This window comes from Canis lupus, chromosome 15 (assembly GCF_048164855.1).
Source record: "Canis lupus baileyi chromosome 15, mCanLup2.hap1, whole genome shotgun sequence".
In the NCBI taxonomy this organism is placed as follows: Eukaryota; Metazoa; Chordata; class Mammalia; order Carnivora; family Canidae; genus Canis; species Canis lupus.
Window position 1 is genome coordinate 35296161 of NC_132852.1, and position 12923 is coordinate 35309083.

The 12923-nt window shown below is 35.6% G+C and overlaps 1 protein-coding gene across 1 annotated transcript in view; it reads left to right on the forward strand.

The window, feature by feature from the left end:
* The window catches only part of ADAM9 (ADAM metallopeptidase domain 9), a 137989-nt gene that overhangs the window by 68746 nt on the left and 56320 nt on the right, over window positions 1–12923 (forward strand). The window contains exons 12-14 of the mRNA XM_072776525.1: window positions 1069–1240; window positions 8986–9078; window positions 10378–10573. Coding sequence (XP_072632626.1) covers window positions 1069–1240; window positions 8986–9078; window positions 10378–10573 — 461 coding nt within the window. The remainder of the gene's footprint in view (window positions 1–1068; window positions 1241–8985; window positions 9079–10377; window positions 10574–12923) is intronic.

Consider the following 12923-nt stretch of genomic DNA (forward strand, 5'->3'; position numbering starts at 1 on the left):
GTTAGCAAAGAAGGTTGTAATATGTAAATCCAGAACACAAAGTCTCATAGGAAGGATCTGTTTCTTAGATTCCTTGGGTGTACAAAAGACCGAACATAGACAAGGATGCCTCCTCAATAACTATAATGCAACACAGTTTTCATTTCCGCTGCTACTCTTGGCACCACTGTTCAAGCTGATGAAAGATATTCTTTCAAGGCACCAAATACCCATGATAAAATTTTAATGGGACTTGGATTTCTCAAAGATCCTTGGTGTGTATATGTGGATGTATTTCTCTATGGTCTTCAAAAGTAAAAATAGGCAATGGGACTATCTGAATGTATTTTAGAGTTACTGAGTAAACCGATAACTAAAAGAACCCAACAACATGTAGAACAAATCAAAATTGCATTTGTATAGATCTCACATGGGTAGTTCAAGGTGGACAGTTTCTAGAAGCCCATCTAGCCTTCAGAGTATTAACCATGGTTCTCAGGAATTATTATAAGGCATTTAAACCTCAAACTGTAGCTGAAATTTTACACTGTGAATTTTGGTTATTGTGCATCCTCACTGGAATCCCCATTCACATTATTTTCACATAGCTCCCTGTGATAGTGAGGGGAACATAAGAATGTTATCCTGTAGAGTGAGAGAAGATTGGGGAAACATATAGCTAGTTTCAAATATATGAAGAACTTTTATTATAGAAGGTAAATAAAACAATTTTGGATAGGACTAGATAATTTCTAAGGTGCATTCTTAAGATTTTATTTATTAATGTAATTGGTATGTTTGGAAGATATTTTCATGGGGGTATAATATAACCAAATATATATAACCAATATATATACTCAATTATAATATATTATAAGCAAATAATTTATATCATTTAAAACTATGTAGTAACTGAAATAATGTACTATATTTATTAGAAGTAGATATTAATTCTCATTTCTCTCTATTTTTGGTAGTTTATTTTCTGCCATTTTAAATATTCACTTCTTGTTGGTTGAGGACATGACTTAAAATTCCAAAATGAATAATCACTATGACATAAGATCTTTTTCTTAATGTTTATTATAGAGGTTCCAGAAACTTTAGCAGTTGCAGTGCAGAGGACTTTGAGAAGTTAACTTTAAATAAAGGAGGAAACTGCCTTCTTAATATTCCAAAGCCTGATGAAGCCTATAGTGCTCCTTTCTGTGGTAATAAATTGGTGGATCCTGGGGAAGAGTGTGACTGTGGTACTCCAAAGGTCAGTTTAATTTTTGATTTTTGCTTTGTGAAATTACGTCAGGATTTGAAAAAAAAATAGAATAGCTTGCTTTGGGCAACTGGCATAGGAGTTAGTGAAACTTAGTGGCAAATGAGGATTGGTATTTTGCTTGTGGGGATATATTCCTGGGATTGGTCATCTCTTCCTTCCCAGAACATAACTAATGGTGTCATCTGTTTTGATGTCAAGGAAGACACCATGTTTATTCTTCTGTATTTTACTACCTTCTATTTCTGTTATGATTATTAGGTCATTTATTTACTTTAAAAACTAATCAGTTTTTCATTTGGCTCTTTATTTGTAAGCTTTTGTAGTTCTGTCACTACCATTGCAGAAATATTTATTCAGTTGGACTCATTTTAATAATAAATTGAAGCTGATCCATTTTCCAGAGCCTTCAGTAACAAAATTCTTGCTACGTAAATTAGCATTCCCCCTTTATTAACTTTCAGTGTTGTGCGTACTGACCTCTGGCTCATTAAACCTGTTATGCATACTTAGCGCCATAAGCCCATACCCATTTTTATTAGTATTGTCCTATACCTTAGCCATTTTCCTCTCAAAGTGGCCTATGTAAAAGTCCTTTCCTTCTTGGCCTTGTGTTAAATTTTGAAGAAATTTGTTGAGTTGTTTGTAAGCTTTACCATATTCTTAATGTTTTCCACAAGTACTACTTCTATATCTGACCCTGTCTGGTCAGATGACTTCACGCCCTAGAAAGACAGCATGTATTTTACGATGAACTTGCAACAGGTCTTCCCTGCACTGTTGCTGACTGCCAGGGACTTCTGCTAAATGTTTTACATAGTAAAATCCTCACAATAACCCTAAGAGATTGGTATTTTTCATATTCTCATTTCAAAAGAGGAAAATAAGGCCGTAACAAGATTGTGTTTAATGTCTAAAATAATGTACTGTTCAGGTGACCAAACTCTTCTTTCCAGGTATTCTCAGATCTTTCTCCTTTAAATATTATATATTTTTTTCTTTCTCATAACTGTTCACTTCACTACCAAATTTACTGAAATGGTCTATATTTGTATCTTGAACTTTCGCACTATAGAATTACTCTTCAAAAGAATACCACCAGGACACCTGGGTGGCTCAGTGGTTGAGTGTCTGCCTTGAGCAGGGTGTGGTCCTGGGGTCCTGGGATTGAGTCCCACATCAGGTTCCCCGCAGGGAGTCTGCTTCTCTCTCTGCCTGTGTCTCTCCCCCTCTCTTTGTGTCTCTTATGAATGAATAAGTAAAATCTTAAAAAAAAAAAGGAGAAAACAACAAACAGAATACCACTTCCCTCTCAAATACAACAGATTTTTTCTTGGTATGTAAGTTTCAGATAGTAAGTACAAGAAAAATTCCCCTTTCATACCTTTATTTCCTCCATAAACTTTTAAACTTCCTTCTGCATTGGCAATCATTTTTATAAGTTTAGTGTGTTTCTTTTTAGACTTTATACATTTATATACATGTATATAAAATGTATATTTGTAAATAGTTGGGTTTGTTTTAGGATTTTAATTTTTTTGCATATCAGACTTAATATGTTGTGTGCAGATAGTTGTTTTTTTTTTCTATTTATATATTTTGGAGATTTTTCCATATCATTACCTTATATAGACATAATCTTTTAGTCTGCTGATTAGTATTTCCATATAAGGATGTACTAGTATTCCCATATAAGAATATACTATGATTTCTTGAGCCATACTCTCATTAATGGACATTTACTTATTGTAATTAATATTTTCTGTTACAAACAATACATCCTTATACACATCCCATGTATATATATATGCAGGAATGCAAGTATTTCTGTAAGATAATTACATACAGGTAGAATTACTGAGTTGAAGAGTATATGCTTTTAAATTTTATTAGAGGGATCCCTGGGTGGCGCAGCGGTTTAGTGCCTGCCTTTGGCCCAGGGCGCGATCCTGGAGACCCGGGATCGAATCCCACGTTGGGCTCCCGGTGCATGGAGCCTGCTTCTCCCTCTGCCTGTGTCTCTGCGCCTCTCTCTCTCTCTCTCTGTGTGTGACTATCATAAATAAATAAAAATTAAAAAAAAATTTTATTAGAGGCTATGAAATTTCCTACAAAAAGACTGTGTCAATTTGCACTTCTACCAATAGTGTATAGTGGCATTCGGTGCCCCCTATAGTACAGTCTTTCCAGCAAAGAATAATAAATGCTAGAGATACTGTTTCTTTCTTAAGATATTGTTTCGGTTTTTAATCTTTTTGCATGCTAAATAAACTACGTGCATATTTTTTTCTGTGAATTACCAATTTCTATCCCTTGTCAGTTTTTCTGTTGGGTTATTCATTCTTTTATTTTTTATGTTTTTTAAATGCTACCCTTTTTAAAAAAAGATTTTATTTATTTACTTGACACACAGAGAGAGAGAGAGAGAGAGAGAGCACAAGCAGGAATGGCAGGTAGAGGGAGAGGGAGAAGCAGACTTCCTGTTGAGCAAGGCACTTGATGTGGGGCTTGATCCCAGGACCCTAGGATCATGACCTGAGCCAAAGGCAGATGCTTAACCGACTGAGCCACCCAGGCATTCTTTTAAATTGATTTTTAGCAGCTAATGTATTGTGGGCAAAGTCCTTTGTTTTGTATATGTTTTAATATTTTTCCTCTATCGTTAGCTTACCATTTAGCTTTTAAAAATTAATTAACTTTGTCTTTTAGGGCAGTTTTAGGGTCACAGGAAAGTTGAATGGAAAGTACTGAGAGTTCCCATATACCACCACACACAACCTCCTGTAGTATCCCCATACTGCAGCATAATGGGACATTTGTTACAGTCGGTGACTACATTGACACATCATTATCACCCAAAGTTTACCTTAGGGTTCACTCTTTTCTTCCCCCAGTCTATGCTTTTTAATTATAATTTTAATTCATTTCCATTTTGTGTTCTATTAAATTTTTTCCAGTTTACAATTTTTCTTCTCTTTTGATTTCTTTTTCTGTTCACTATTTATTTTTTAAGTTTCTATTTAAATTCCAGTTAATATACATGTAATGTTAGTTTCAGGTTTATAATATAGTGATTCAACACTTCCATACATCATCCTGTGCTCATCGTACTAAGCACACTCCTTAATCCCCATCACCTATTTATCCCATCTCCATCTACCTCCCCTCTGGGATCAGTTTGTTATCTACAGTTAAGTCTGTTTCTCGGTTTGCCTTAGGATTCACTCTTGACGTTTAGCTTTCAATAGGATGTATTTTATTATATTGAAATTTGAAATTTAAATGCAGGAAATTTATCAATTTTTTTCCTTTAGATTTTTCTGAATTTTGTAGTTTGACTAGGCTTGTAGTACCCTTATTTCAAGATTGTCATCATAACCCCTTCCATAATTAGCATTTTTATAATTGAAAATTTTTATATTAGCTCTTTGAGGAGGGTCATGTGGAATAAGTTAGGGCATTAATTTTTATCCACTAATGATCAGTTGTTGTAAGACCTTTTTAAATTGTACATTTATCATAAATAAAATTCCTGTGTACATAGTTTATTTCCTCCTTCTTTAATCTTTTATGAAGCCATATGTCTTATACAGTGTTTTTGAAAACAGCTTAGCAGCTTTATTGAAGTATAATTGATATACTGTTAAGGAAACCAAACTTGGACTTAGATAACGAAAGACTTTGTTCAGAATAAAGACTATTGTAATAGGAAGAATGCTCTGATCTCAGAATCTGAAAGCATCTCACAGTCAAATAAGGAAAGGTTTTTCTTTTAAAGGGTCAGGGTGGGGCTCCCTGGGTGCCTCATGGGCTCCCTGGGTGGCTCAGCAGTTTGGTGCCTGCCTTTGGCCCAGGGCATGATCCTGGAGTCCTGGGATCGAGTCCCATATCGGGCTCCCTGCATGGAGCCTGCGTCTCCCTCTGCCTGTGTTTCTGCCCACCCCCCCCCATGTCTCTCATGAATAAATAAATAAAATCTTAAAAAAAAAAATAAAAGGTCAGGGTGGGGGCAAGCAGAATCCAAGAGGAAGCTGGATAAGCAAGGGGAAATGACCAGTGAGGTCTGATATAAAAGTGTTCTGCTGTGGTCAGCTGATTTCCAGGAGAAGCTGATGGGAACTGGGGAGGTGACAAGCTCCACTTTTTCTATATGGACGAGCAGAGCTCAGGGGCCTGTAGGAGAGGGAGAAGCTTTATTAAAAAATTTAAAAAGAATAAGAGCAAAGAATAAGAAAAGGACAATTGTAAGCACTTGGTCAAAAATAAGCTGCATATATTTAAAGCATACAAGTTGATACATTTTGACACATGTATACTTGTGTGAAACCATCATCAGGATCAAGATAACAAACACATCATTATCCCAAAAAGTTCTTTATAACTCTTGGTAATCCCTTCTTTCCATCCCTTCTTGTTCTCCAATCCTCATCCAATCATGGATTTCCTTTCTGGTCATACTTTTCTGTACGTTTCCTAGAATTTCATGTAAATGGAATGACTTTTTTTGTCTAGCTTCATTCCCTCAGCATAATTATTTTGAGATTCATCCATTTTGCTACAGTGTCAGTAGCTCATTTTTTAAATTGCTATTTATCATTGAGTAGTATGGATATGGTACAGTTGGTTTACCTTTTCATCTGTTCATGTAAATTTGGCTCTTTCCAGTGTTTGGCTATCAACACATAAAGCTGCTGTATGTGAATACTTGCAGTCAAGTCTTCATATGGACTCATGTTTTCATTTCTCTTGGGTAAATATCTAGGAGTAAAATGATTGGGTCATATGTTAGGTGGATAACTTTTCAAGAAGTTTTCAAACTGTTTTTCAAAGTGTTTGTACCATTTTACATTCACACTGTCAGTGTATGAGAGTTCTAGTTCTTTTACATCCTTGGGGATACTTCATATGGTTGGTCAGTTCAGTTTAGCTATTCTTTTGAAGTGTGTAGTGGTACCTCACTAATGTTTTAATTTGCATTTCCTTAGTGATCAGTGATGTTGAGCATGTTTTCAGGTGCTTATTTGCCATCTGTATATCTTTTTTGATGACATCTCTGTTCACCTTTTTTCCCTAGTTTGAAAATTGTGTGGTTTTCTTACTGAGTTTTGAGAGTACTTCATATATTCTGGGTCTAATCAGATACGTGATTTGCAGATATTTTCTCCCAGTCTGTAGCTCATCTTTAATTTCCTTAACAATCTTTTTTGAAAACTAGAAGCTTTACATTTTAAATAAAGCCCATTTTATCAACTTATGCTTATAGGGGCTATGCATTTTTGATGTTATATCTCAGGAATCTTTATCTAATCTAAGGTTGCAAAGGTTTTCTCCTAGAAGCCTTCTAATTCTAGGGTTTAGTCCATTTAGGACTATGATCCATTTTGACTTAATTCTTTTGTATGGTACAATATTTAAATTAAAGTTCATTTATTTTAAATTTTTTGTTAAAAATAATTATAAACTGATGGGAATTTGCTTTTTGCAAGTTTTCAAACAGTACAAAGAGCCCCATGCATTTTCACCATTTCCCCCAAAGGTGACATCATATGTAGTAGCTGTCATGCAGTATAAAAACCAGGACACTGATGTTGATGCATTAACTAGATCACAGACTTTATTCAGCTTTCACCATTTTTAACTGCATTTGTGTATGTGTGATGTGTAATTTTTTCCCATTTATTGATTTTGTAAGCACCACCTCCATTAACACAGAGAACTATTCTATTGTCACACAAAGAAACTCCCTGCTGCTACTTCTTTGTATTTGCACCCACCCTCAACTCTAGCCCTGATTCCTTCCTCTGGCTACTTCTAATCTGTCTTCTATCTGTAATGTTGTCATTTCAATAATGTTATATAAATGGAATCATAAAATAAATACTCTTTTGAGACTGACTTTTTTTCCACTAAGTATAATGCCTTTAAGGTCAATCTAAGTTGTTACATGCATTAACATTTCATTTCTTCTTATGAGTATTGTTCCATTGGATGTATTTTACTGTGGAGAACTTGGAATAATGTTTACCACCAGCCCAGAGGTCCTGCCTGGAGTTTGTTTAACTGTTGTTTGACCATGCAGAGTTTGCTTAATCTTTCGCCCATTAGAGGACATTTGGATTTTTTCCTAACATTTTGCTATTAGAAATAAAGATGCTACGAATTATATTCCATATTTATCATCAAAGAATTAGAGAAAAATATGGTCTTCATGATCAAAGTGTAAAAATTTAGAGAGAAATGTAAATTATAATAAAGAACCAAATAAAGAACTTACAGAACTAAAAAAGTCCAATAAATGGAAAGTTTTACTGGCTAGAATTAATAACAGGCTAATATGGCAGAAAAGAGTCAATGAACATGAAGCTGATCAAAAGAAATAATCCAAACTAAAGAAAAAATAGAAATGATTAAAGAAAAATGAACAGAGCATCAGGAACATGTAGGAGATATCAAATAGTTTAATGTAACTGTTCGTGAAATCTCAGGAGACTGAGGATGAAAGAAAAAAAAATGACTGAAAACCCCCCTAATTTAGGGATAAACATTGACTTATAATTTCAAAACACCAAGTAAATCTACACCAGAATCATGACAAAGAAAATTTATGTAGGTATACTCTAATCAAAGTGCTGGGAAAAGAGAAAATAATGAAAGAAGCCAATAGAAAACAAGAGAACAAAGATATTAGTGGCAGCTGATTTTTCCCTGAAACAATAAGGGGGCAGAAAACAATAGAACGGCATATTTACAGTTCTCAGTGGCAGAAACTGTCAACCTAGAATTCCATAGTAGGACAGATATTCTTCAAAAATTAAAGCTTATTTCCTCGCCACTCCTTCTTCTCCTCCTCCTTCTATCCCCTGTCTTATTCTTTCTCCCTCCTTCTGCTTCCCTCTCAAACAATTCAGACCTGAACATGGAGGAAGTGTCCCTTTAGGTGTCAGGTTGTGGGGTTTGGTAGGGGGCAATGAGGAGCCATGGAGGCTCAAAGTGGAGTGAGAGAAGCCAGGCAAGATAGAAAGAATGTCCACATAAGATGAAGACGCACCCATTAGGCAAGTCAGACATTGAGCATGAAGGGAAATGTATCTGTGGATCTTTACTTCCCAGTGATGATTAAACTGTTATGACTGAATGTATCCTCCTTCCCCAAATTTCTGTGTTGAAGCCCTCACCCTGAGGATAGCTGTAGATGTGGCCTCTAAGTAAGTAATTAAGGTTAATGAGGTCAAAAGGATGGGATCTTGATCTGACAGGGTTAGTGTTCTTATGAGAAGAGACCCAGGAGAGCTTGCTTTCTCTCTCTCTGTCAGAACATTTGCACCAGAGATGGGCCATGTGAGCACACAGTGAGAAAGCAGCTGTCTGCAAGCTAGGAAGAAAGTCTTAGCCAAAAGCCAAATTGACTGGAACTTTGAGTTTGGTCCTCTAGCCTGCAGAACTGAGATAATATATTTCAGTTGTTGAAACTACCAGTTCATAGTATCTTGTTATGGCAATTCAAGCCAACAAAGATGCATTGTCTGTATGGTTTCCTTCCTTTGAAAGATGTTGACCTTTAAATAGTTGTAGCTGAAGAGTCACTGATACCTTCCGAAGGATAGTAAGTGATTTTCCAGAGAGTAACTGCTAGAGGCTGGTTAGAAAGAAGATTTTAGATCTAGGATAAGACTTTGATTAATGAAAATTGATGACAATGACTTCTTTCTTTATTGACAGTCATTTTCTCTTCACAGGAGTGTGAATCGGACCCTTGTTGTGAAGGAACTACTTGTAAACTTAAATCATCTGCCGAATGTGCATATGGTGACTGCTGTAAAGACTGTTGGGTAAGGAATTCCTCCCTATTTGGAAAAAAGTAGAAAAAGGAAAAACATATATATATCAAAATTTGTGTTTTCTCATCTATAAGAAATTTTATGAAAAATTTTATGCCACTTGTTTGCAAGTTTGAAGTACATTCTTTTATAACAAGTAGTCTTGGGAGACTTTTTTCCTAAGGAGAAACATTTCTTTTTCTTTCTGATTTTGAAAGTAATTTGGGGCAGCTGGATGGCTTGGCTGGTTGGGTGTCTGACTCTTGATCTCAGCTCATGTCTTGATCTCAGGGTCATGAGTTCAAGCCCTGTGTTGGACTCCATGCTAAGCATGGAGTCTACTTTAAAAAAAAATCTATGTTTTTATAAATAATTCAAAAATATCAAAGTATAGAAAGTACACAGTGAAAGATGCTATATCATTTTACTCTCCTCAGGTAGCCATTGTTGATAATTTGTTAACTTTACGTAATTTTCTATACACATGTGAATGTGTCTGTATATGTGTATATATAAGCATGTTAACACACATATGCTTATTTTACTACCTGCTTTTTTTTCAATAAGATACCATAGACTTTATCTATCCATAGAGTTATACATGGTTATATAGTTAGTACTGCTTTGTGTGGCTATACCATCCTTTATTGAGTCAACTAATGATGGATATTTAGGTTGCTTCTAATTTTTGTTTAGAAGTGGAATTGTTGGAACAGAGTATGTATCTTAAAAATTTTGACACATTTTAATGTATTTTTCACCAATGTGCCAACCTATACTTCTACTGGCAGTGTAATCAAATGCTTGCTGTGCCAATATTAGTTGCTAGCAAGGGTTATAATCCTGGTTAGTCTGATTGGTAAAAAGTGCTTTTTTTTTTTTTTTTTTTAAGATTTTTTTACTCATTTAAGAGAGTGAGCATGAGCAGGGGGCAGGGGCAGATGGAGAGGGGGAAGCAGATTCCCCACTGAGCAGGGAACCCAATGCAGGACCAGGACCCTGAGATCATAACCTGAGTTGAAGGCAGATGCTTAACCAACTGAGCCACTCAAGTGCCCTAGGTGTAAAGTGCTTTTCAAAATTTAATTTATATTTCTTTTGGTTATCAGTGAGGTTATATTTTTTCATTTTCCATATTTCATGACTTTTATAAGCTTCCTATTGTTGGCCTTTGTTCATATTTCTATTGGGTTATCTAATCTTTTGTTGTTATTAGAACTTTTTATGGATCTAAATACTGTGGCTTCAAATTTGATTAGTTTGTGGAGATTGTCCTGATATTCCTGTTTAATTTGAATCTTATTACCCTAGTTCCTTCCAGGAGGTACTTTGTGCCGAGGAAAAACCAACGAATGTGATGTTCCAGAATATTGCAATGGTTCTTCTCAGTTCTGTCAGCCAGATGTTTTTATTCAGAATGGATATCCTTGCCAGAATAATAAGGCCTATTGTTACAATGGCATGTGCCAATATTATGATGCTCAGTGTCAAGTCATTTTTGGCTCAAGTAAGACATTTTAATTATAATTGATTGCTTTGATTTGATTTGATTTTGTGCTTCAGTTTTTGTTAAAAATGGAAAGAAAACGTTATTGATAAAATTGAAGTTCACCTGTTCTCTCTCCTGTCTTACCTCCCTACTTCCTTCTTCATGAGCAGTCCTGCTTATGAATTTGGCATGTGCAAATTTAGTTGATAATTTTTGCTTTTACTCTCTTTCTTTTTATCACCTTTCTATTCTATGTATATAAACAAAATAAATAAATATACATTTACTTAGTATCATCTTCTAGTTTTAATTTCATATGAATAGTATAGGTATATACATATGGGTCTGCTATTTTCATTGCTTGCTCAAAATGTTTTTGAGGCATTTGATTACAATATCAGTATCTTAATACATTTAGGTCACAGTACATTAGAGTATTACATTATGTAAATAGAATCCATTCTCATACTGATGGATTCTTAGGATGTTTAAAAGTTTTTCCTGTTTTCTCCATTTAAAGTTTTCATTTTTATCAAAGATATATGTACATGTAGATTAAAGAGCCAAATTTTTAAATAAGGTTTTATGAAAAAGTGTACTCCTACCTAATAACCCCATCCCTTGGGGCAACCACTTTTCACTTTTTCTGGCTGGTTATTCTGTTACTTGCTTCAGGTCTTTAGATAATCTCTTATTAATGCCATTTTATGATTTTTCCATTCTAGGTATTAACCACTAATTTCTCACTATGGAAGATGAGAATTTACAATTCTTTCCCTCTTTCAACTTTTGTCAACTCCCATTATATTCTTGATCTTTTTCCATTCTACATCCTTTAATATGGATTAATTATTATGATTTTAGTTAAAGCACTGTGGATTGTTGTGATACTGTGATTTATAATTAGGAAAACATATTTGATCTTCCTCCAGTTCTTGGCATCAAGCTTCTAAAACCCTTGGAATTTCCTAAGTGATAAGAGCTATCAATGTGTCTTCTGTTATGTTAATGAAGTGGCATTTGGAAAGCTCCTAGGTAACCCAAGGATGGGCGCTGGTTGCCCAGGGAATCAACCAGTGTCTTTAGAAGGTTGGAACTTTCAGTTCCCTGACCTTCCCTAGGGAGGGAAGAGGGGTGAGAGATAGTTAATCACTAATGGCCTAGGTTTTAATGAACCACACCTATGTAATGAAGCCTCCATTAACAAGCCAAAAGGATAGGGTTCTGAGAGTTTCCAGCTTGGTGAACCAAATGGATATGGATATTCTGGGAAAGGGCTGAATTCAGAGAGGGTATGAAATTTTCGAGCCCCTTTCCTCATACCTTGCCCTATGCATCTCTTCCATCTGGCTGTTTCTGAGTTATATCATTTTAGAATAAATCAGTAATGTTGTAAGTAAAATGTTTCTCTGAGTTCTGTGAGCTACTCTAGCAAATTAACTGAATCCAGGAAGTGAGTTGTAGAAACCTCTGATCTATATGTGATCACAAATACATTCATAACAAAAAGGAAGAAATATTCATGACAATTAAAGTCCTAGTTTCTATAACCAGTCCTGTGGTCATAGCTGGTAGTTTTAACAACCTTCCTCATTATCCATTCTGTATATCCTTTGTCTTCAGCAAGCACCACAGTTAGTCTTGGCTTTTTACCTGTGGAGTGACCCAAACCTTCATTCTTAAAGGCTCTGGGCTATCCAGCCTGGATTGGGTTTCTTTAGTTTTCCATTGGCTTTAATCACAGGTGATAGCAATACTAAGAGTCACCCTAAGGGATCTCCTGTATTCTACTCATATTCTTCTTTACCTCCCTTGTGCAGTAGTGGTCTAGTTTCCTCATGATAGTCAAGATCGGTAACCCCAGCCAACACAGTAACTCTCTTTTTCGCCTGTTCATTCAGAGGTATGAGGAGTATAAAATGTCTGGGTGGTAGACTTAACTTCTAGTTCAGTAGAATCATTGTTGTGTCTCCTGATGGAAGCACTCCTCTCGGGAACTAAGAACTCTAGGCTAGCAGGAACATAAGGTTGTAGGGACAAGAAGCAAAATTTTTGCTAGAGGGCCACTGGGAGAAGTAGTGGTGCCACTTCCACTTATACTTCATGATTCCTGGAGCAATGGGGCTGGATATAACAACTTATCCTTAACTTTTGAAGGGAAATCTAGTTATGTCCCACTCCACGGGCCCCCTGATAATTTGACTGAGGTAGAAGACTCCTGAATTTTTCTCAGCTTTCCTTTCCACCTCTGACATGCTTTGTTGTCTTACCAATTAGTCCCCAGTATGGCTATGTCTTGCACATTAGGTTCAATTAGGATAATGTCATCAATGTAATGGGCCAGAGTATATCTTGTGGAAGGAAAAGT